General features: G+C 50.1%; 2 protein-coding genes across 5 annotated transcripts; one reads left to right on the top strand and one right to left on the bottom strand.

Moving 5' to 3' along the window:
* Positions 1-9,909: 9,909 nt before the first annotated feature.
* Positions 9,910-19,476, bottom strand: LOC147647987 (uncharacterized). Of its 4 annotated transcripts, none has more exons than XM_086867304.1 (5): positions 19,401-19,476; positions 18,539-18,711; positions 17,949-18,075; positions 17,162-17,282; positions 9,910-15,688 (listed from the first exon to the last, which is right to left on the bottom strand). In XM_086867304.1, exons 3-5 carry the CDS (start codon positions 17,964-17,966, stop codon positions 15,504-15,506), a joined length of 324 nt encoding a protein of 107 aa, XP_086723430.1. In that variant the 5' UTR covers positions 17,967-18,075; positions 18,539-18,711; positions 19,401-19,476; the 3' UTR covers positions 9,910-15,503. The 4 variants fall into 4 exon arrangements, with proteins under 4 accessions (XP_086723430.1, XP_086723428.1, XP_086723429.1 ...); XM_086867302.1 differs by lacking the exon at positions 19,401-19,476 and adding an exon at positions 16,446-16,517 and having other exon boundaries at positions 18,539-18,675; XM_086867303.1 differs by lacking the exons at positions 18,539-18,711; positions 19,401-19,476 and adding exons at positions 16,446-16,517; positions 18,422-18,451.
* LOC147647988 (uncharacterized) lies at positions 11,587-13,189 on the top strand. Its single transcript, XM_086867306.1, has 2 exons — positions 11,587-11,698; positions 12,005-13,189. The coding sequence occupies exon 2, from the start codon at positions 12,073-12,075 to the stop codon at positions 12,655-12,657; it is 585 nt and encodes a 194-aa protein (XP_086723432.1). The 5' UTR covers positions 11,587-11,698; positions 12,005-12,072; the 3' UTR covers positions 12,658-13,189.
* Positions 19,477-23,444: the final 3,968 nt, after the last annotated feature.

Genomic DNA, 23,444 nt, shown 5'->3' with positions numbered 1-23,444 from the left:
ACTTTCAAAGATGCTTACACTAGCTCTTGAAGGGGGAATACTTATACTTTATACTAACATAACAATTACTACACAGGCTAAACTATCTTAACCTATTATATGACTACTTTTAACACACGTGCTTTGGTATATATGCAGTCTAAGCGTGAAAGCAATTTGCTGAAAGGGTAAACACACAACTACAATTTGCTTTATATACAGTTAAATGGAGTCTCTACACTTCTTAGATCTTCTACAGAATTTTTCTCTAACACGATTCAGTCCTGGAACGTTCACTGCTCCCGTGATGTCAGCTGGCAGCTGATGGGTGACTGAGGGCCTTGATGTTCAAGTTGTTCTTCAGATCCTTCTAAATCTTAAAACAAAGGATACCTGAAAAATTGGTAGAGACATAACATCATAGTAACGACATAAAAGTTCTGTTGGCAACTGTCTGTGTAGTGTTCAGACACAACTGTGTCCTGACAGGTCCACTTCTGATCCATGTCTGGAGCACCAAGGCTGTGTGATGACGTCTCTGTTCACTGGATCTCATGTGTTCAGAGGCAGACAGTCTGGTCAGATGGACAGGTGACCTTTTTGAACCTGCCAACAAAACACAGGCACTTCTCTCCTTGAAGTTAATGAATTACACGAATCAAATGTTTTTAGGGCATCCATTTCCCCCGTTTTCTTAAAAAAAAATAAAATGAGATGTACTTCTGTTATAAACATCAACAGCAACACAAAACCATATACACAATTAATAAGAACTTATACCGGTTAAAAATCAATTAAATCATAAACATTATTAATAACATATGTAATATAAAACTACTATTAATTACTAAAACACTGCACCAGCATCCCATAGTTAGCAAGCAAACAGAAACAAAACAGTCAGTGAAGGATTGGGTAATCACCTCCGGAAATGATTCTCCAAGCCCACTTCAAAACTGATCCAGCTGTCATATCAACAGGGTCAAATTGCTGAGTCAAAAAGTGACTCAAATACTGATTTGGGACAGAAAACATCTGGATCTGATGGCAAACGTTCCCTCCAGGTAAAGTCAAGGCTTGGCCAGGGCCTAGGCTTTAAACTGGAAAGATGCCTCTTAACATATTTCTAGAACAAGGTTCTCAATAGTAGCAGCTATGAGATGCTTACAGCACAGCAAACTGTTAAAATGCATTTGTACAAAGCAAATGATCAGAAGCCTCAGGTACCAGACCAATTAAACCATGCAGCAGTTGGTTTAATCTGAAGCCTCTCCTATGGCAGCTGATCCTCAGCAATGATACATCTTCTTAAAATTCTGGAAACACTGAAAAATAAGAAAGCTATAACAAACAAAACTGCAGAGATTGCAACAACCAATAGAACTCTTGATGAAGTCAAGGGTGTCACAGACTGCATTCACTTCTATCCACAAGCAGGTGTTCACCAGTGTTCCATCACTGCTGTCTCAGTTGTCGCTGTCTTCATATCTCTAGGAAAATAACTATACTTTTCAGTTTAAACAAGTGTCTCCAATAAAACACAAAACAATTTAAATTAAACAATATTTAAACCTAACAATAATTATATATGATAAAAGGAAATAACAAACTTAACCTTAAAAGAATATCTAAGTTAGAAAACTTAACTTAAAAACATTCAAGCCTAAACATTATAAAACTTAACTATCCTTAATTCTATTAACACTTAACCTATATTAAATAAAATCATAACTTAATATTATTCTGTTAGTACAAAAAAGCAACTAAAAGTTTGATATATACCTTTTAAACACAATATAACAGTAACATGAATTCACTATAAAGATTATAAGAATGTAACAAATACATCACAATTCTATGTCATCTAGCTTTGAGAATAACTCACAATAACTGCAAATGTTACTAAAAATACTTATTCATAACAGGAATTTGCCTAGTATATGCTTAAATTGGTTAGGATTTGAAAGTGCAGTTTTTCTAGAGAAAAAACACAGCAACACAGGATTTGGTGAGTTGCCATCCAGCTTTGTAGCACTTTTCAAAAGTACTACATTTACATTTTTTCAGAAACATCAAGTCCAATTCTTAAACTAAAACCCAAAATCCAAATTGGTGTATATGCAGTTATATGTGCTTTATATAACAAAAGGACTCACATTAAAATTACCTTATTAAAATTGTGAAAAAAACAAGCAAATAGATAATATATACTTTAACTTAACTTTGTCTTGTACAGTAAAGTTCTCTTAACTAATTATTTTTTAAACCACAAATCTCTTCTGTAGATATCATTAATTGGAAGGTTTTCCTAAAAGCTGTAAATCACACCATGTTTAAACACTTTCTCTCTTTTTTTTTTTTTCTTTTTTTTTTTTTTTCTCTTTTTTCTTTTTTTTTTTTTTTTTTCTTAAACGTTCAAAGAATCACAATAACTTCTCTAGTGAAATCCTAAAAACTGCAATTGCATAAACTCATAATTACTTAAAACACAAAATTAACTCTACAATGGCATATAAAAACATTTTGAAAACCCAATAAATTATAACTTTTTAACAAACTGGGTATTATCTGGGTGCTTCTTCTTAGAGAGGGAGCAGGGGGGTGAGCTGCCCACCCTGCTGCTGCTGCAGCTCTGCTCTTATCTATCTTCCTTCACATTCTCTACATACTCTTGCAGCGAGGAAAACTGAGAGAAAGGAAAAGAAAAACCTCACATAGTTAACTTTAACAAATGCAGTTTTTTCTCTCAATCTCTCTTGTTGTTTGCTGATAGAGGAAAAAAGGGCACGATTTTACAAAAGCAGGCGATGTTACACGAAAAGTCTCTCAGGCCAGGTGCTAACAACGGCGATCATTGCAGCTTATCAGCATGGCCTTGGAACTTTTCTTGCGCTGCTTCTACCCCCAGTGTGCCTTTGTTCTCTGCACACCTCTGTGCTCCCCCATGTCCCCCTGGTTCGGGTGGAAACCAGACTAAATTTGGCTTCTTTTCTTCCAGGGTGGTAAAGATGGAACTTTAATAAGATTGTAATGCTAAAAGTGACTCCAAAAATGAAGCAAATATTTCTGGATGTATCACATCCTGCCATAACTGAACAGATTCTGTTCGTTGTTTCAGCGTTCGCTGTGGAACTTTTATTTTTTTTTTTTTTTTTTTATTTTTATTTTTTTTTCTTTATTTTCTTCTCTCTGAGTCTCCCTCCCTCTCTCCATGGGCAGCATAGATAGGAGTGCTAGTCCAGCAGTGGGAGGTAGAGGCATCTGCCGCTGTGACGCAGGTAGAATTACGGGGCTCACAGCCTCAGCATATCTTGCTTTTCTGTCTTTTAAGGTATTAATTGCAATCTGCCAAGTTCGACCGAGAGACACAGTGTCCTTGCTCTTTTCCGTGATTGCCGTTTCCCATATCAGAGCCGACATATCAGTCCGTTCTTGCACCGCAAAAAGCAGTGTGAGCACTGCAAATGCCCATGACAATTAGCCCATATAATGAGCATATCCAGGTCCTTTTCCTGGGCTGCTTCGCCTCGTTTAACGAGGATACCAAGAAGCAGTTTTTTAACCGCCGCAAACTCTGCCTCCATGCTGACGGCCACCCGCAAGGGGGAAGGTTGCGACCCTTCTACCACGCCCTTGCCTTCCTGGGCCCCCCCCAGCAGCCTGACTTTCCACGTCCTACCGCTCAGCGTTTCACCGCGCTCAGGCTGCCTATCCGGTGCCGATCCAAGCCCGCGACGTCTAATGCCCAGATCCACTCCGCTGACTCCAAAGCCCCTCTGCCCACAGGGGTGTCCTTGGTCGGAGCGCCAGATGTTGAAAGACCCCCGAGCTGTTCACCAGTCTTCACAGAAGTAATTGTGAATGCCGTTTATTTCTATTATTAACACACCTTTTATAGGGTCTACAGGGTTTGCGGGCAGAGCAAGTTACTATTGGCTAACACACACAGGTTTACATTCTTATCCTTGTACACAAGGATATTGTTTTGCTTTACTCTCTCTTCTGCAGGCAAGTTTCAAGGATTTTAGCCCTTAATATCACGTCTTATTTCAAAGGCTGGTTTGTGCATACAGGCCTTTACTAATATATAAAATATAGCAACACTTCTTTATGTGCCCTTCCTCCCCACAATAATAACATATTCTTCTCTCTACCAGCGTCCCCCATTTCCTATCACCCTTAACCCAGGGAGGCACTGTCTTATTCTTCGGTGTTCCCATGGAGGGTTTTGGTTGACTCCCACCTGTCTCAGATGGCTGTTCCTCTCAGTCTCCCAGGCTTTCCTTGGCTATAGCCACCATGATCCTGGCCTTCAATTTCCTTCTCTCCTCCTCTCTCCTGAGACAGACCCTTAAGGCTTCCTTCAACCATTCATTTATACCTTTCTCCTGCCAGTCTTCCATTTTTTTTAATTTTCCTCCTAATATCTGGCCAGGATTTAGTAACAAACTGCACTTTTACTGGTACTTGCCCCTCAGGGCTCTCAGGGTCTATGCTTGAACACATTTGAAAGTTCCTTTTTAACCTATTTAACCAGGCTGCCGGGGTCTCATCGTTCTCTTGCATTCTGTCAAAAGCTAGCTTGGTATTACTGCTCTGGGGAACACATTCTTTGATTCCCCTAATCATTAAAGTTCTATAATCCTCCATATTTCGTCTCCCTCTCGGTTTGGGTTCCACCCGGGGTTTGTCACAGGAATTTTCTGAACCCCTGGAAGCCCTACCCTGTTTTCCCTCTCCCATATACACATCCCTGCTGCTCTAATCATCCTCACTTCTTCTGGACTGAACAAGATCTTAAAGATAGAATCCAATTCACCCCATGTATAAATATTGGGCCCAAGGAACTGGTCTACTTGGTTAGATATTCCTATGGGATCCTCCACCAGCTTGCCCAGTTCCTTCTTAAACCCCCAGACTTCCCAGGCCGTTAATGGGGCATTAACAAATCCAACCCCTCCAGCAACTCCACCCATGGGGACTTCCCTTAATGGGAAGAGTTTTTCTACTGTTTGTGCTCTAGACCTGGTGTTACAATATGGCCCTTCCATCGTGTCCCATTCATGGGAGGGAGCGGGAGGTGTAAAGTCTTGTTGACCTTTGGGCAGGGGATTGGTATTCATTTCCCAATTAGGAGGAGGTAAGGGGATAACAGTGGGTGAGGGAGAATAAACTGAACTCACCGTGGGGAGCACTGGAGATGGAATCGTAGGATTGGGTGGAAGGACTGAGGGGGAGACTGAAGGTGTAACTGTGTGAGGGGACCAGGGGAGGGGGCCAGGGGAAGCGGGTAAGGGATTTGGTGTTGGAACAGGGGTGTTAGGAGAGGGTTGTGAGGAGATTGAGGAGGTTGAGGGTTCTGGAGGGGGAGAAACCAAAGTTTCAACGGAAGAGGCTGAGGGAGGAAGTGAAGTTACTAAAGGAGGAACTGGAGGATCTGGCTTGAGGGACTGTGGGGTAGACTGGAGGAGGGGGAGGTAGTTAATCAAGGGGGTCCCATCTTTTGATTTCGTCTCGTTTCTCTTTTTTCTCTTTTTGTTGCTGCACCTTGTATATTTCTGCCATTTCCTGCTCTGTGGTGCTCCTTCCCCAGCAGGCAGCATACATTAGCTGATCCACATCTGGGCTGCCCTGTGACTTTAAATATTGTTTTAACTGAGGACACATCCAGGTGTCCTGTGTGCTGTACCATGGCCATTCCACCTGGAGTTCCAATTTAGGCCAGACTTCTACACAATAATGGATCATTTTAATTTTGTCTAGGCCTCTCGTGGCCTCCCAGGTGTCCCACTGATCTAGCATTTTTCCTAGGGGACTATTAGGGGGAATGTTCTTTTTTTTTATCTTCATCCCTCTTTTGGGAGCCTGACCTTTTGCTAACACACTTTCCCATTTCCTTCTTTCTGGGTGTCCAAACAGAAAATCACAAACAGCTAACACAACACCTTGGGCCTCTCACAAAAATCTTAAGGTGCCCCTACCCAAACAGAAAATTACTGACAGGCAACACAAGACCAACTCTTAAAACTTACTCGGCCCTTCTCTTTAAAACAAAGAAGTTATATACAACTGGTCAACCAAAGAAAAGCTAAGGCTTACTCTCTCTCTCAAAAACACTTATTTTCATTCAACCAGTTTAACACTCGCTTATTTCCACTTTCTCACCAGGAACAGATATTGGGGAAAGGATGGGGCTGCACACACTCTCTCTCTGGCCAGATTTCTCTCACACCAAGCACACTAGACCTGATCTCCCTATCAGAGGTCAGCCTATCAGGTCTTGGAGGTCAGCCTCTGTAGGCCTTACTTTGCCTGTGCTGCACCTCTCACCGTACCCCTGCACCTCGCCCCCTCTGGGACTACTGAGCACCCTTGATGGACGCAGCCAGGGTCCCTAGTACTAGAGCAACCTCAAGACCTTCCCTGTCTAGCCTCCTCCCAGGCTAGAACGTCCTGGCCCTAGTACCGTTAGCGTGTGACCCACACTAGACCTAGGTGTCTACATGCCCCAGGACTCCCTAGGCCTTTACTTAGGTTTGTTACCCCTAACCCCCTTTGCCTCCTAGGTTGGCCACTCTCCCCAGCAGAATGGCCCAGGCCAGATGGGGTGTTTGTGTGCGTGTGTGTGTTTGTGTGTGTGTGTGTGCATGCGTGTATGCCGCCTGCCTCACCCACGTTGGACTCCCCACCCCCGTGCCCTAGGCAGTGGGTTTACAGCCTCTCCCTTAGACTGCGACAGCACAGCACCTCTCGGTACGTCATGATCTAGCTCTGGGAAGAGGGAGCTCTCACTGACCACCCCTGGCACCGGTGGTGTCCGGGGACACCCTGTGAAGGCGTGTCACTCTCACAATATCTAGGCCCCCACATGCCCCGGGGTCACCTAGACTGTTTAATCTCTGGGGGACCTACCCCTTTGCGTGCCACTCACACTCCTTCATTCCCTCCGCACGCTCGGAGAGGGGGCCCTGCTGTCCCTAGGAGATGCCTCACCCTCTTCTCTGGGCCCAGTTGTGTCTCTTTCACTCCCTGCCATTCCTGGCCGGCCCCCTTGTGGGAGTCCAGAACCGCAGTATTGGGCAGTCCACATTTGCCCTGGGGGTCCAAGCTGCCAGTCCCCGTCTCACTCCACACTCGTTTGCCTCCTACTCCTGCGACCAGTGGCTTACCCAATCCGGTGCTCCACTGCGTCGTCGATCCCAGGCTGTTCTGGGTCCAGTATAGCCAGCTGTCCCCTGGAGGCCCGATAGGCTGGGTGGCCGTCCCGTCCCTGGTCCTCTTCGGGGTGTGGCTATCCCGGACGAGCCCCCAAGCTCTTATGAATGGGCCAGGAGCCCAGCTCCTTTCAAAAAGGCCTTTATTGAACAGGACAGCTCTGGGGTGGGGGCCCGAGGGGTTGCACACACAGCCACTGCTCCCACTGGATGCTGCAGAAGAGGAGGATCCATGCAGCTTTGTCACTAGCGCAGAGCTGGGCCTTCCTTCCTCACGGGACTCCCTAGGAAGACGGCTTTACCGGCTCGTAGTCCAGGGGTCAGTCCTCTCCCGTTCCTTCCAGGTCATGGCGACCACTTCTGAGCAGGTTCAGGTGGTGTAAGAAGATGGTCTTCCTTCTAACTTCACTGGGATATGTTCTTTTGGTCCTTTATTTTCCTGTTGGCTCGTTGTTGTTAGGGGTTTTTGTTTCCTGGCAGTGCTCAGTCCAACCTCAGTTTGCGTGCAGCCTCAGGCACCATTTTGGGGAGCAGTGAAGGCACTGCCCAAGGGGAAGGGGATGCAGTCTAAGGGAAGAGTAACCACGGGTGAAGCAGGGAGAAAACAATCAGGGGTAAAGGCACTAAAAACTCAATCAATCAATCAATCAATCAATCAAATATTAACAGTGATTAACTCTCAATTCAACAACTCATAACTTTAGAATCTCATTTCCCACATGAAGCAGATGGAGGGATCCCATTTGTGCTGCTTTGTTCCATTTTTGGCTGTTGAGGGTTAGGTGTCCTTTTTTTGTTGTTTTGTCCTTCTGGCCTGCCCGGGGAATTTTTACCCATTATGTGCTGGGACAACCTAACTACCGGTACTTAGGTGTGCTCAACAACGGACAATGGGAATTTTGCCATCACTCGGACGGAGTTGCTGCTTCTTCTCCTTCTCCCCTCTTTGTTGGCGGCCTCGCACCCCCTGCCCTGCCGGGACGTGTGGCAGTGCCAGGCACCGCTGCGGAGCTGCTGATACACCTCAGCCACCGGCCCAGGATCTCAGCTCATCCCTGCTGTTTCCAGCCGACTGTTCCTCGGAGCCCTGCAGGAGCACCGGGACTGCCCGCCCAAGGGGGTTTGTGAAAACAAAGCCTCTCCTCCATCCCATCTCAGCCGAGAAAGCTGTCCTGGGGTCCCTGGTTCTGTGTCCTTGTTATTGCTGTAGTTATTGCTGTTTGTTTGCCTGGTTATACTAGTAAAGACCTGTTATTCCTATCCCCAGATCTCTGCCTGAAAGCCCCCTTGATTTCAAATTTATAGTAATTTGGAGGGAGGAGGTCTACATTCTTTCATCCCAAGGGAGGCTCCTTCCCCTCCCTAGCAGACACCTGTCCTCTAGAACCGAGACATTGGCATACCATGACGTTTATTAGAATTGGTGAGCCAAGTTTGACCCTTTCCCCCGTCCAAGGCAGTTCAAAGCTGTGTCAGTGAGCCCCGCTATTGACTCCTGTGCTGGAACTCTTTTTCCTCAGTGAAAGGTGCCTCCCGTCATTGCCAGTGGCTCAGGCAGGTGTTGAGTAGATCTTTCTGTGGTGAACAAAGCCCACATTTTCCCACTGACACCAACCGGATCTGCCTATTCCTATCGATACAATTTGACGTTTTGGGAAGAGCTGAGGAAATCAGCACCTGGGCTCCTGATCCCCCTGCAGTCATCGCAGGGCCCTGAAGTGTCTTCTTATTTCCCGGTGACTTTTTGGTGTCTCGTTTGCGAGTGGCTCGTTGTGGACTGGAATTGTCCCGGCGGGTAAATGCGGCACTTGGGACATGGCTCAGGGGTGCCATTGGGAGTTTTGGGTTAACGTTTGGAGCGATCTGACACTGACAGGGACTCGGGGCAGGCCCCGCTTGGGGACACGCACGGACACCCACGGACACTCAGGGGCACTCAGGGACACGCAGACGCCAGTAGGAATTGCTGGCCTTTATTGGCATCGCCAGCCCCGCGCCACGGCCGCGCTCTGCGCGCTCCTCGGGCCGTGCGAGGCCGAGCCCCGCGCTCGGCTCAGCGCCGGCGGCGGCGTCTGCGGCTGCTGCGGCGGCGGCGGTACCGGGAGCGGCGGGAGGCCCGGCGCCTCCTGCGCACGCCCCGGCGGCGGGAGCGGCGGCGCCGGCTCCGGCTGCGGCTGCGGCTGCGGCTGCGGCTCCTGCGGGAGCGCCGGCGGTAGCGAGCCATGCCGCCGCAGGCGGGCGCGGCGCCGGAGTGCCCGCTTTTATAGCGCAGCGGGGCAGCGAGGGACCGCATCGGCCGTGAGGTCACAATGGCCCCGGGGGAGCCCCCGGTTACAGCGGGGCTCCGCGGAGCCCGTGTCGCCAGCGGGCTCACGGGGGGTCCGGGTAAAGCCCTTGTGACGTCGGAGCGTGGAATGGAAAACATCAGCGATGACATCGCGGCCGGCAGGGGGGAGCCCCTTGTGATGGCCGAGCTTCGCAGAGCCACATCAGCGCTGAGCTCCCAGGGGCCACACGGACACCCCCAGGCACACCGCCCGCCTCTCCCCCGGCCCGGCGATGCCCGGCGGGGAGCAGGATTCCGGAATGTGAAAAGCGGCCTTTTCCATTTCACCCCGTGGCCGGGGTGGATGCCCGGCCTTGTCACTGTGCCGGTGAAAAAAAAACTGCTGCCAAAAGAAGTAGCAAAGTCTTAAAAAAGAGATTCACATAATACATTATGAAAAGAATTTAATATAAACAAAAGACAATTAGGAGACAAAAGAAATAAAGCAAAGGGTTAAAACGGCCGGGTGCCCTGGTGGGTTACCAGGAACACACCTGGTATTTCAGGAGTGTCCTTTTTATCCCATCTTTGCTGTGAGAGGTTAATGCATATTTAATCATGTCCCCTCCCTGGTTCCACCTTCTTGGATCATGTTATTTTCTGCTGGTCAGCATAATTTTTGCTGGTTATTGTTATTCTAGCTGGTCAGTATTATTTTGGAGTTTGGTTTCCTTTCTGCTGCAGATGGTCACTTGTTGATAAGAGTCCAGGCCCCTTATACTTCCTCAGAGAGCAGATGGGCTTCATATCTTTCCCCCTTGCCAACGTCCTGGTACCGGCTTTTTGGTAACAGTTTGCTCTCCATTTCCTGCTGCTGATAATAGCCTGTTTTCCACAGCTTGATCCTCCCATGGTCTTGCCTGTTGGAGTTATCTTGCCTTCTCCAGATGAGACATATCCTTACCATTCAGAATTCCTATCTAAGCCTGTAACTTGCTAAGAGAAAAGAATATCGTGAAAGCATATAATATATTTATCAGAATAATTGTGAAAAGCCAATATTTACAACATTAATTCACAACAAAAGGAAATTCCTTCCTGGCTTTGGAGCCGCAATTCTGCTTGGCACCACCAAGGGGACTCATTTAATCGGGTAAGCAAGGCACAACAGTCACACGGCCCCAAAACCTGGTGCAAGGAGCCCTCATGCCCTCGATCGAGCGGGGCTGCAGAGAGGACAAAGTCTGACTTTAAACCTTAAAGGAGAAGAATCTTGTGCAGAGACTGGCCTGAAATGCCTGGAGGTGATGGCCTCTGGCAGCGAGGCAGAGCAGAAGCCTCATGAATAGAGACCAGGGACTGTCACCTGAGGAGATGTTCCTGGGCAGAGCCTGTGGGGGATGCACTGAGCACCCTGGGCTCACTGCAGCCAGCCCTCAGGATACCAGAGAGTGCCCTTCTCATGGAAAAAAAAATACCGAAGAGCTAATAGCTCTGAATGATGACAGCAATCTGAGACAAGAAGGGATTTGTGACATTAGGGCCTGCCGACTGTGGCGATGGATCTTGGGCTCTTCAGAGAAAAGGATTGTTGTAACCCGCTCCCGAGAGTCAGCAACTCCAGCTCCTTCCTGCGGTGTCGAGCCAGTCTCCATCGCTGGTACTTTTGAGGAGCAGCAAGACACTGGTTTTCAGGAACATGGAGACTTGGGAAGCAGAGATAGTTCGGGCACTGTGGCCAAATGCCAGCAGAAATGGATGTGCTTGGAGCAGAGGCTTCCTTTTTGCTTTTCCCTGTGACAGGGGCATCCAAAGGGGTGGGAGACTCCCATGCTCCAGGTTCTCCAAATGCCAGCTTTGCCCAGGCCAGGGCAGGAAGGAGCAGAGGGGTCTGGATCCAGCTGCAGGCAGCCCATGGTGACTGCTGCCACCACAGTTCTGCTCGTGGGACAGCTCGGCAACGTGTCAGGAGCAGGGACACACAGTTGTGGCCACCTGACACAAGTAACCAAAGGAGAGTAGCATGGAGATGTAGAAGTTAAAAATAAGAAAGACTATTTTATTTTTGCACCTGACAAGGTGCAAGGGGAACATCCTGTTGTGACATCACAGGGTGATTGAGGGTGACATCACAAGTGCCAGATTGTGACATCACCTCCATTGCTGATTCCACTCAGGCACCAGCAGAGCCTGGGACAGTCTGGGGCAAACCTTGACTTCCGCCAGCCAAGACTGCAAGGTCTGGAGAGTGAAGTCAGGCCTTTCCAGTACTGGGTGGTGTGTTGGAGCTGATGTCAGAGAATTCAGCAGCTCCCAGTGCCCATCCCAGAGCCATGACTCCTGTTTCCCCACCCTGCCCGCTTGGGGCAAGCTGGCATAGCAGGTGCAGACTGAGGGTGACACCCCTGTGTCCCTGCGGTGGCCGTGGGGCAGATGACAGGGCTCAGGGAGACAGGAGGGTGTCCTTCTCCAGGCACCTGGGCATTTCCTGCCTTTTATTCCTCTCCTTGGCACAGCCAGTGACTATGGTCTCTCCCTCCTGCAGCATGTGACACCAGCGAGGGGAGCAGCTCCTGGTCTTCAGCTGTCCCCAACGTGCTGCAGAGCACACGGATGGCCACAGGGACAGACAGCAACTGCCCCATCTGCCAGGAGACTTGGGATGACGCGGCTTCAGTTCTGCCCTGTTGCCACCAGTTCTGCCTGGGCTGCATCCTGCGGTGGGCCACAACAAATCCCTCCTGCCCGCTCTGCAGGACAGCAATAGAGACTGTCAGGTTTTCCGAGAGGCGCGAACAGGACTATGTCCAGTTTGTCATCACGTCCCCTGGGGAGGCAGCAGAGACCAGCAGCCAGCCAGGGACAGCTGCCCATCAGCTGGACGAGAACAGCCCCCAGGACCCTGCACCTTCTCCACAGGGGATGCCGCCCCCAGTTGAGCCTTCAGAGCTGGAGCCTGTGGGTGGCCTCCTGCCCGAGATGTGGGCAGGACTTTTCCGTCAAGGACAGCTCCTCCTGGAGCCCGTGCGGCCCTGGCTGCGCCAGAGGCTGCAGGGAATATTCCAGGACCAGTGGTGGCTGGTCGAGGGTGCAGAGCTCCATCCTGTGCAGGCTCTGCCTCCGTGGTCTGAATGCGGCGATCGTGTTCCTGGGGCTGCAGAACCACTTGGAGGAACACACAGCACTCCTGGTTCGTGACCTCATCAATGTCATTGTGGCCCGGCGCAGAACAGAGGCCCACGATACCAGAGAGGACAACAGCGCCAGCCCCAGCAGCTCCAGCTCCCGGGTGAGGACTCCTTCCAGTGGATCCTCAAGCTCCAGTGTGCAGGAGGAAGCTGGAACACCACGGACAGGTCTCCAGGAGAGTCACAGGTGTCCCCAGGTTGTGCTCAACCCCACTGAGCGGGAGCGGTTCCTAAGGAGGCGGCGTGGTGCACGTGCCCGGGGCCACAACCACAGCTCCTCTGCTCCTGGCCAGGGCAGGGACCACTCCCGCTTTTAAACTCTGATGCGGTGCCTGATTATTTTCTTATATTGCAACTCTGAAACTGCAAGGAGTTCACTCAGGGGTAATAGCAGACAAGGAGGATATTGCAGATGTGTGTGGGAATACTTCACTTGTCTAGCTGACTGAAAAGGAATTGCTGTAACTGAACTGAAAGTCTGCTTGGTAAAATACATTTAAAACTATACATTTAATAAAGGTCTGTGTAAAGCAAAACATGAATATGGCTAAAGGGTCTTTGTAATGCTCTCCTACGTACTTTGTGTTGATGGGAGAAATTCCTGCGGTCTTTTTTCCGTCTCACAATTACAAAGAATGCTATGAAGCAAATGACCAATGAGTACTTTCAGCTCATGCGAAAAATACATTAAGCAAAATATAAACAGGTACATTTGAGCTGCATTTCCCAAGCTGATGGTTTACTTTAATGCTTACAACTATAGAAGGGGAAATGAGAGAATCTGTGTGCTGAACAAAAAACCACAACTCTGCAAAAGCAATCTGTTCCTCCCTCAAATGAATATTCTCATCTTCAAAATACCGCTGCAGATTGAAGCCAAAATTTCAAGTTATATTATTTCAGTGAGATGTGTTAAAGCATTAATAAGAGAATTATTGGTCTGGCTTACTGATTATCTGAATGAATGATCAACAGAAAATTTGTCACATCACAAATACCCCAAAATGCTACTTCCTTGAGTGAGTCAGATTTTCTAGAGAATTCAGCAAGCAGGCTTGAGTTTGGTATGTTTTCTGTCTCTAAAAGAAGCCAAGAGCTCACACCTTTACTGTGAACACACCTTTGCTTTGAACTTTGCTTACTTTGAGGCAAACAGGTTGACAGGGGACACTTGGCTACTGCTAAGGTCACAGATCTGGGATTCTGAGCAAGATGCCTTTGGCTGTCAGCCTTATGACAGGAAAAATGCCAGAAAAGAAACAGAAATAAGCTGAATTCTGACACTGCTTCACCCTCATCGATACACAAAGCTACTCCCTACCCTTCTCATTAATACAAACACAGAAAAGCTGACAGCTGTGGTTTGCAAACTGTAATTGTTAAGAGGATTGTATTTGCTTCCCTGCTCTCTCTCTCTCAGCACAGATGCACATTCCTATCCCACCCAGGTAGCAGGGCATGGCCTTTGCTTTCCCTGGGGCCTCAGCAAGGCAGAGGGACTTGCAGGAGCAGGTGAAGCACCTTCTGTGCTGGGACAGTGTAAAGCTCTGCCAGGCCAAATCAGCGAGAGGCCTGCAGGGTTTCCCAGCAGCTCTGCACCTCTGTCAGTGTTAGAGAGGCACAGAGAACTCAGTGGGGACCCAAGGGCCTGCCCAGCCAAGGCTCTGCAAATGCATCTGCTGAAAGCAGCCTGTGCCTGGCACATCCACAGCTGGGTGACTCAGAGCCAGCCATGGCCAGCATTGCCCTGCAGCTGTTCCCTTTTGACCTCTGCCAATTCCAATGGGAATTGCTCTGGATTTTAGGATTCACACAGTGGGTTGGGCCACCAAAAATCTGTGGTTTCATTGCCCAGCTGCACTGGAACTGAGATCTGCTGGGCTTGCTTGGATATTTTCCCCCAGCTGCCTTCACTCACTGCCAAAATCCTCAGTATCAGAATGTTTACATCTGCAAAGTGCTTTGGGTAACACAGATCAACACCCATCTGATTTAAAACTTTAATTTACTGGAAACTGCTACAATTACACTGGTAATATATGGAACTATCAATTTAAGTTTAAAAAATTCTTCAGATCACAACAGGACTGACAAAAAACAAATATAAGCCAGGACTGTGCACTTGGACAAGGCTGTGGCCTCAGTGAAAAATCTCTAAATTCTTGGAGTGTAGAAAACTTTCTCTGGAAGAGCTGGGGTGTTGTACTTGATAGCTTGAAATGTATCTTTTCCCCTATTCTAGTTGTGATTTCCCCTCCCCCGTCTCTTTTCCTCCCAGCTATTACCGGGAGGCAGGTTACCATGGTTAGTGAAATTTTTTCTCCTCAGCTCTGCCGCGAGAAGCCGGATAAAGTAAAGAAAAAACCCTTCTGGCATTTCCAGATGCTTGGAGTCTCTTTAGTCTGGAAAGTGCTGGTGTGGTAGCAGAGAGACCCTTCTCTCCAGCATGAAAAGTTGTAACTCTGTTTTTTCCTGTCCCAGAACGCCTCTGAGCTGCAGCAGCTGAGAGGGTATTTGTGCCTTCCCTTTCTTTCCCTCCTGCATTGCCAGGAAACCATGCCCTCCTCCCTCTCTCCCGCCCTGCTTTTTCTGTGGAGTATAGTCCTACACCTTTGTGGGCATTTGAGGAAGTTGGTGTCTGTTATTTCCTTATCTCAGTGAATGTAACCTTGACTTGTAGAAAGTATGTAAGATGTACTAGCTGAGAAAAATAATTGGTTCTCTCTCTGATGTTCCCTCCCTCCGAGAAACCCTGTTAAAAGAAACCCCCCGACCCCAAATCCTTTCTCTCTCGCCCTTCACAGAAATAAACTGTGGAATGCAACCCAGGGAGAGATTACACCCTTATTTTTTTGCTTACTTGATAGACTTGATTTCCTGAAGAAAATCAGTGAACCCCAAAAACATATGCTGGCTTGAAACTAGAGTGAAGAGAAACCTCATCACTGAGCTAAGCTGGGCCACTCTGGGAGTTCGAGTCACTGGGGGAGCCTCCTTACCTGGGAGCAATCCAGAAGCAGCTCCACTTGTCCTGGAGGGGCCTGGAGAAAGCCAGAAAAAGGGACCCTGAGTCAGCATCAGCTGTGTGCACGTTTCCCTTGGCAGCAATTGTACTTCTCTCAGGGATTATAAAGCCTGTTCCTGAACAGGCTAAGAAAGAAAATACTCCAATAAGTTCTGGGGCTTTCCAAGAATGAAGAACTTTTCTATTTAGCTTTCACATCCCTATTCACTCCTTCTGAGAACCAGGCTAGCTTGCAATCCCTTGGCAGGAAAGCACTGCCAGAAGCCTCACTGCCAGGTCCTTTCCCCTTGGCACACAAGAGACAGAAGTTCCAGCTGTCCCTGCACACAACTGACCCCACATCTACATGGACCCCAAGATTTACAAATCCCACATGCCTCAAACTCCCCTGCCCTGCCATGTTCCCCCTGGCCTCACCTCTCAGGTGGCAGCATCAGATCGCTGAGTGCGTATTTCCCCAGGACAGCAACTGTACTCCTACCAGGGACTGTGAGGATGGCCAGAAATGCAGAGTCTGACCTGGGAATTGGAAGCTGCTCTGCAGAGAACAGCAATGCTTCCAGAGCTTTCCAGACTGCAAAGGTCTGAAGTATCCCCATAAAGCTGCAGCACTTCCACTGCAAACGGCACCCACGAGAGTTGTGAACACAGCCCCAGCTCACACAAAGAAGCCTGGCCCTGCTCTTTCCCTGTGCTGACAGAGCCCTCAGTCCTCAGTGGAACGGCTGAGGCTGAAAAGTGCCATGAGCTGAGCCATGAACCAGCTCCATTACCTGGGACTGAAGAACTGCCTCTGCAGTGAACCACAGCTCCTCCAGCTCTGCCTGCAGCCCTGGCAGGAACAGCTGGGAAGAAAATTGCTCCGTGTGAGGCCTGCAGGCTGCACCAGCTTTCATCTGGAATGCAAATCCAAAGGGCTCCCTCTCTCCTCTGAGGCCTTGCTGGGCTGGGGACATTTAGGCTTTCCCTTTAGTTACTGGCTTTGAGAATTGCTTGCCTTCAGATGTTGTGCTGCTTGTTTTTCTCCTGTGTCTCAGGACAGGTATCAACAGAGTGCTACCAAATTTAGGTTATGATTTGAGGCAAAAAAGTTTGGACTTTGGCGCTGGCTTCATCATTTTGGTGGGGTTTTGCTGTTGCTGCAACAGTCACCCCGCCCAGCACCGCCTCGGCAGCGCTGTCACCCTGCAGCAAATTGATCCGTGGACCTCAGCCTGGAATGGGGACACTGGGGTTGGTGACACAGCTCCCACAGGTCAGGCTCAGGCACGGCTCTGCTGCCACAGCAGAGGCCTCGGTGTCGGTGCCTCCTCAGGAGCGCAACTGCGGGGCAGGGCTCGGGGAGGTGCTGCCACTGCAGCATTTGAACTAAAGGCTCAGGAGGTGCCCACATTGCAGACAGGACTGAACTCCTGATCTCCCACTGTGTCTGTCCAGCTCAGAGCAGCCCTTTTAGACCTCTCACAAGGAATGGGGGCTCTCCTCTTACCAGGCTCCTCGGGCTCCAGGGAACTGTTCCCACTGCTTGTGTTGCCAGGCAAGGCTCTCTCAGCTGCAGCCCTGTTGACAGGCTGCTCCCCTGAACACTCAGGGACAACGCTGACATCCTCCTTGGAAGAAAAACAAAAACAAGTCAACCAAAGATCACTTGGTATTTTCTAGGAACCACTTCAGGCACACAGTAACTGTTGTTCTCCACTCCCAAGGGATGTGGAACACGAGGGGAGCACTGCCCTGGTGGTTCACATGACAAGTGCTTTAAACTCCAAATTGAAGTTGCCGCAGAGAAGCTCAAGCTGTCACAAAATGATCTCCCAGGCAAAACATGAACTCAGAAAAACAGAATACACCAAAGGAGCATTTGTGCCCTCCCACTCTGACCCTGGCCTATGCCATGAGCTGTAAGAAATCAGCCAGCAGAAATCCAGGGGCTCTCCTTGTCCCCAGCACGGGTGAGCAAGGACAGATCTCGCTCCAGGCACTGCCCAGGATCGTGTGCTACAAGCCCGCACGCAAAGTACACATTTCTGGCTGGGAACCTCAACCCATCCAGCTGCTCAGACATGAAATTCCAATTTGCTGCTTTTTGGAGCCCTCTGCTGCTGCTCCAGAGGAAAATGTGCACTGAAATTGGGTATTTCCAGGAGCATGTAACAAAAATCTGTAGCGTAAAAAGCATCACTGTCCATCAAAGTCTGAATGAAAGAAGCCTTTACTTCTCTAGCTTACAAGAAAGCTCTCAGTCCAGACCCAGCATTGTCATCGAGCAGACTTACCTTCAAGAAAGAGGCCATTTCAAGGTGGGGCAATGAAAGCTTCTCCTCCAAGAATGTGCCACACCTTCAACATCTGCTGAGCTCGGGCTGGTGGCTCAGGGCAGGGAGGGCTCCCTCGGGGCAGCGGCTGCAAAGAGCCCCCAGTGCCCTGAGTGCCCTCCCGAGCGGCCATGGGCCTCAGTGCCACCACTGCCCTCAGGTCCCCAGCATGGTCCTTCGTGTTCCCAGAGCCGTCACTGCCCTCAGACCGGTAGCGCTGCCATCTCCCTCAGCTCTCAATGCTGTCCTCAGTGCCTTCAGAGCGATCGCCCTCACCTCCCAGTACTGCCCTCAGTGCCCCCAGTGCCCCCATCACCCTCCGCCCCTCATTGCTGCCGTCGCTCGTACCCCACACCCCTCGGTCCCACCACTGCCCTCAGCGTCCCCAGCCCCGCCATTGCCCTCAGCGGCCCGCTCCTCCCAGCCCCCGCCACCTCCGCCATCGCTCAGTCCCCTCAGTCCCACCGTGCCCCTCAGCTCCCCGCCTGTCCCCTCAGGGCAGGCGCTTCCTCCCAGCCGCCACAGCCCCCGCAGGTGCTCCTCAGCCTCACCGGCTCTTCACGGGCTCCCGCTGCCTTGGGCCGCGACGTCCCGCTCAGCCTCGGTGCCAGCGGCAGCTCCGGCCGGGCCCCGGGGCTGCAGCTGCTGCTCGGCCCGGCCCGGCCCGGGAGCGGCCGCAGCGGCACCTGCGGGGGACCCGGCTGGGGCGGTCTTTGGGCTGTAGCTGGGGGGAGAAGGGAGGAAATGAGGAGCGGGAAGGGCCGGGTGTCACTAAAGAAATGCCATCGTAGCTCACGGCGAACACGGCCAGAGAACCGGACGCTGATTCCCGCGGATCAGTGTAATTTCTTCAGGACAATTGACCCGAGAAGCACCGCAGATCTACTTTTTGGCATTGACTGCTTGGCTGGGGAAAACGCTATGAAATATAGGGGGGACCCCTCTGAAATAACAGATTTTTCAGCTGTGATTGTATATATCGTGTCAAATCAGTCAGCTACTACTGTTTAAGCAACTGGGGTTTTTTTATGCAGAACCAGGTCTTTTCTTTCCCCATACGTGTCTCTAATTTTTCCTCGTTTCTCACACTTATCCTCTCACTTTGCTCAAACTTTTCCCCTCACAATTCACACCGTTTTTGACCCTCATGTTTCTCACACTTTTCACTTCCCATTTTCTGTGTTTCCCTCCCTTTTCACATTCGTTTCTCACACTTTCCCCCTCACATTTCTGCCCTTTTCTCCCTTGAAATTTCCCCCTTTTCCCACTCGTGTTTCTCACACTTTTCCCATCACGTTTCTGTCCTCTTTTCTCCACCCCCCCTGCCCTGCTTCAGGCAGTGGGTCAGGGAAGAGCAAGACTCTTTACCCTGGAGGCTGCATTAGCACCTCAAAGGCCCCCTTAGAAACCCACCTGCATTGGGGGACTGATTTGGCATTCTCAGACCCCAACAACCCTTCAGTTTTAACTGCACTCTGAGGCTTCACCAGCACCACAAAACCACCAAAGCATCCCTGAACACCCTTGAACAAAGGGGATGAGTCAGCGCCCCAGGAACCCGGCACTGACCCAAGCCCCTCTGCCAGCACCTGATGGGCAAGGGAAGTTTTTCCCCTGCTGTTGTTTTGGGTGTGGAACATCCCATCTCTGCTTAGCAATTTGTTTTGCTGTCTCTAATGTAATTGCTTCAATATTGTTTGAAAAAGAGCAACCTGGACTTGTACTTGGATGGTGTAGTAAAAAGTTCCAGTTAAGATCACTACACCTGACCATGATGGTTACAGTAATCAATAATAATTCATAACTAGAGGTGGTCTGGAAGACAATAATAGACAAATGTGACCTTACAAAGAGTCTGTCAATCTGCTTGTAGAAAAGGCCAGAGACTTGGAGATAAGGAAATGATGTGAGAACCCATTACATTTGTAAACTTTATTAGTTGACACAGACTGCTGCTCAGCTAAGGTCATGATAAAGTGCTGAACTTTGGGAAGAGGAACTAAGACTTAACAGGTTTATGAAAATTAAGTTTTGCACCCAGGGTAGAATTAAAACTAAATTTAATGATCTTGTATTGTGTGTTACATGTGAGGGTCTATACTATGGGGGGGATATGTAGATTGGGTAGTCTGTACCTTCCAGATACCTCAGCCAGTGGGGAAAGAAAGAGGGTGTAATGATGCAAGGAAATTAGGCTAAAAGAAGCATCTCTATTTATTTTAGTAACCTGACTGTAACAAGAGTTTGCCAGCCTTAGTCCTGTGGGACAGGGTGGTATCCACGCTGAATGACACCTGTATGATCTTGCAGACAGAAGCCACCACCCTGCCTGCCACAGGCAGTGGCTCAGTGGCAGCAGCACAGCACTTGCAGGAAGCGTCCTGGTCTCTGCTGCTTCCTTGGGCTTCTCAGGATCGAGGCAGCCTGAGCTGCCAGGCCAGAGATGTGGGATCGAGGTCCACCTCCAGAGGCTGAAGGGCTGTGACCCAAAGAACCCAGAGGAGCCCCCGTGTCTGCAGAGACCACCCCCGGCTGCCCCCGCCCTCGCTCCCCGCTCCCCGCTGAAGGTCGGAGCCAGCTTCTCCTCACCCCGGTCCCTCAGGCTCCGCGGCCATCCCTGGGCACAGAGCTCCGTTCGCTCCCAGCAGCTCCCCCAGCCCTGCCCTCGGCCCCAGCGGGGCTGGCCCCAGGGACCACCGGCAGCCCGGGCGCGGCACCGGCCGAGGCGGCGGCCAAGCCCGGCCGTGAGGGCAGGAGGGGCCGGGGCGGCCGAGGCCCTGCCCGGGGCGTCCCCTGGCCTTGGGGGGGACGGGAGCCGGGCTGCCCACAGAGGGAGCCCGGGGAATGGTCTGATCGGTGAACCGGAGGGTCTCGCAGGTACCCGAGGCTCTGCTCAGCCCTGCTCCCGTCCTCTGCCGGCTGGAGAGGGCGCAAGGGCCACGGGCGTGTCCCAGAGCCCGCCGCGGGCCAGAGCAGCCCCCGCTGCCGGAGCTCCCCTGCCCCGCTCTGCACAGGCCTGGCCCCTGCTCGGAGCAGAGGGCAGAGGGGCCTCAAGAGCGCTCGGGGGCTGTGTTGTGGAGCTCAAGACCGAGGGTGCGGCTCTCTGTGGCTCTGCTGGGCCAGGGCAGGGGGGCACGGCCGCAGAGCCGGAGGGGGGGGCGGCCCTGGCCCAGCCTGGGCCCCGGGGCTCATCCTCGCCGAGCACCGCCGGTCCTCCGCGGCTGCTGCGGCTGCTCCGGGTGCTTGAGCTCCTTCCACTCGAGGAGTTCTGCCCAGGAAGGAGACCTCTGGGCTTTGTTCCTGCGGTGATCCCGCCCGTAGGGATCCCCAGCTGGGACATGCTCCCACCAGAGTGTCTGGGGGTCTCTTGGGGACAGCTGTGAGGGACAGGGACCGAGGCTCGAAGCCCTGGTTGGGACAGCTGGGAAGTCTCTGGGGACGGACGTGTTCAGCCTCTGTGGCCAGGAACCTGCTGGAACAGGCAGGGCAGGTGTTGGAAATGGCCTTGCCAGCTTCTCTGCCCCTGCTGGTTCTGCAGGGACCCTCCCCAACTGGCAGGATTGTGCTTTCACCAAAATACAACTCTTCCCAGGGCTTGCTGCAACTCTCTTTTAGTCTCTGGTATTTTCACATGTATTGGGAAGGAAAGGTGTGCTGGTTTGAAAGTGAACCAGTGGGAGAAACGAGCCCCACTGAATAACCTTAAGAGAGATTTCAGGTCAGAGTTACAATTTGCTAGAGAGGTTCCTATAAATGCAGTGATACAGAGGAAACTGGCTTAGACCCACAAAATCAGAGTCCAGCCTGGCACACTGTTGGTCAGTGTGATGGTGGCAGCCCTATCAGGTGGTGTTTGCAGTCTGTGTTCAAGTGATGGTTGCACTCTTGTGGACAGTGGTGGTCCTGTGGAAGGTCCAAATCCCTTGAGGTGGTCTTCTCCCAAGTCCAAAGGTTATATACACTTTCGTTCAGGTGGGAATGCTCAGTACCTCCCCCAGGGTGGTGAGAGTTTCAGAGTGGAATGATACAATACTCTGAGTTATGGGGTATTTTGGGAATCCTTGGTCTAAGTCACTTCAGTAGCCCATTCTGCTGGTGCTGCTGTCTGGAAACAGAAGACAAACTCTTCCAAACAATACTGAAGTAGTACTACAAAAAGCGGTTCTTTAATGAAAGCTTTCAGGCTCACAGAATATAGGAATGCACAAGTGTAGTATAGGATTTCTACAGTTTTAAAAAGGTTGAGTAATTATTGTATCATCTTTTACATCCAGTAAGAGACCAGCTGCCCCAGCAGCAGCCCACCCTTGGGGCTGTCTATATTAAATAAAAATGTATCAATTTTTTGGCAACCACATTTGGGGAATATTTTGAACCTTTGAAGTTCTTTCTGGTTTATACACAGTGACTTAATCTTTTTTTTTTAGCTCTTGTGGGTTTAAACTGGACTGTAACACCCCTCCCATGGTCTGATTGTCTGAGGGTCCTCTGGAGAGCCTCACCCGAGCAGCAGGAGTTGCCCCTAATCCCGGGGAGCAGCCCAGAGCCTGGTGGCAGAGGCTCTCCTCACCCCAGTAGTGTGCCTGGAGGAATTTCCCCAGGGACAGAATCCTTCTCTGTTCCCTCAGGGGGTTGCCCAGCAGCACAGCCTATCTCTGTGTGTGTGCTGTTACTGTGCAGTTTTTCTGCTGCTTTTCCACTCGACCTTAAATCGAGTTAAAATCACACTTATAGCCCACATCTCAGAAATAAAACTTAACGGTGTTGAGGCATTCTTATTTCATAATTAAATCAGTCCCTCATGTGAGAAGCGCCTCACTTTTTGATATAACTGAGAGAGGACAAAGTATTCAAAGCAAAAAAAAAGTATTTGCAATGACGAGTAAGCTGAGCCCATTGTGTATATCACTCCTTCGAGAAGGGAACAAACACAGTCTTTGTTAAAATGGCAGCTTTTTATGCCCTGTCACAGCACGGGGCCGTCCCTGTCCCCATTCCCATTGGATTTACTCAGGAACTTCCACCCTCTCCCGACAGCAGACCCTTCTGTCCCCTCCCCTCTCATCTCTTCTTGGTCATGCCTTCCACCCTGCTTCTCTCCTGGTTCCCAGCAGCACTTAACAAGTGTTATGTTAATGAACAGATCATCTGTTAATGAACAGATTAAACAAACGGCATCTAAGCCGTAGGTAAGCACAAGTACAAAACACAATGAACAGTTTTCCTTCTTTTACTCCCTAATCTTTTTGGGCTGAAGTAAGTTGTTATTTCATCCCTCACACTCAAAACCACCAACATCTTTCAGGCCTCTGTACCTGGTATCTTTCTACTGCAGTTCTTGGACCACTAGCCAAAACTGAATGTACTCCCAAAATACCTGAATAAAATTGGTGCATGTATATATAAAACTAGCTATATACTTATACAGAAAGAAAAAAAAAAAAAAAAAAGGATTAA

This window comes from Cyanistes caeruleus, chromosome Z (assembly GCF_971803275.1).
Source record: "Cyanistes caeruleus chromosome Z, bCyaCae1.hap1.1, whole genome shotgun sequence".
Classification (NCBI taxonomy): domain Eukaryota; kingdom Metazoa; phylum Chordata; class Aves; order Passeriformes; family Paridae; genus Cyanistes; species Cyanistes caeruleus.
The sequence above is the reverse complement of the archived record's forward strand: the minus strand, read 5'-3'. Positions and strand labels throughout refer to the sequence as shown.

Coding starts and splice junctions, on each gene's coding strand:
- LOC147647987 (XM_086867302.1), bottom strand. Junction 16,518..17,161: donor CCTGGAGCCCGAGGAGCCTG/GTAAGAGGAGAG, acceptor TTTTCTTCCCAG/CTGTTCCTGCCAGGGCTGCA. Junction 15,689..16,445: donor AGGCAGTTCTTCAGTCCCAG/GTAATGGAGCTG, acceptor GGCTTTCTCCAG/GCCCCTCCAGGACAAGTGGA.
- LOC147647988 (XM_086867306.1), top strand. CDS start 12,073: ATGGCCACAGGGACAGACAGCAACTGCCCCATCTGCCAGGAGACTTGG.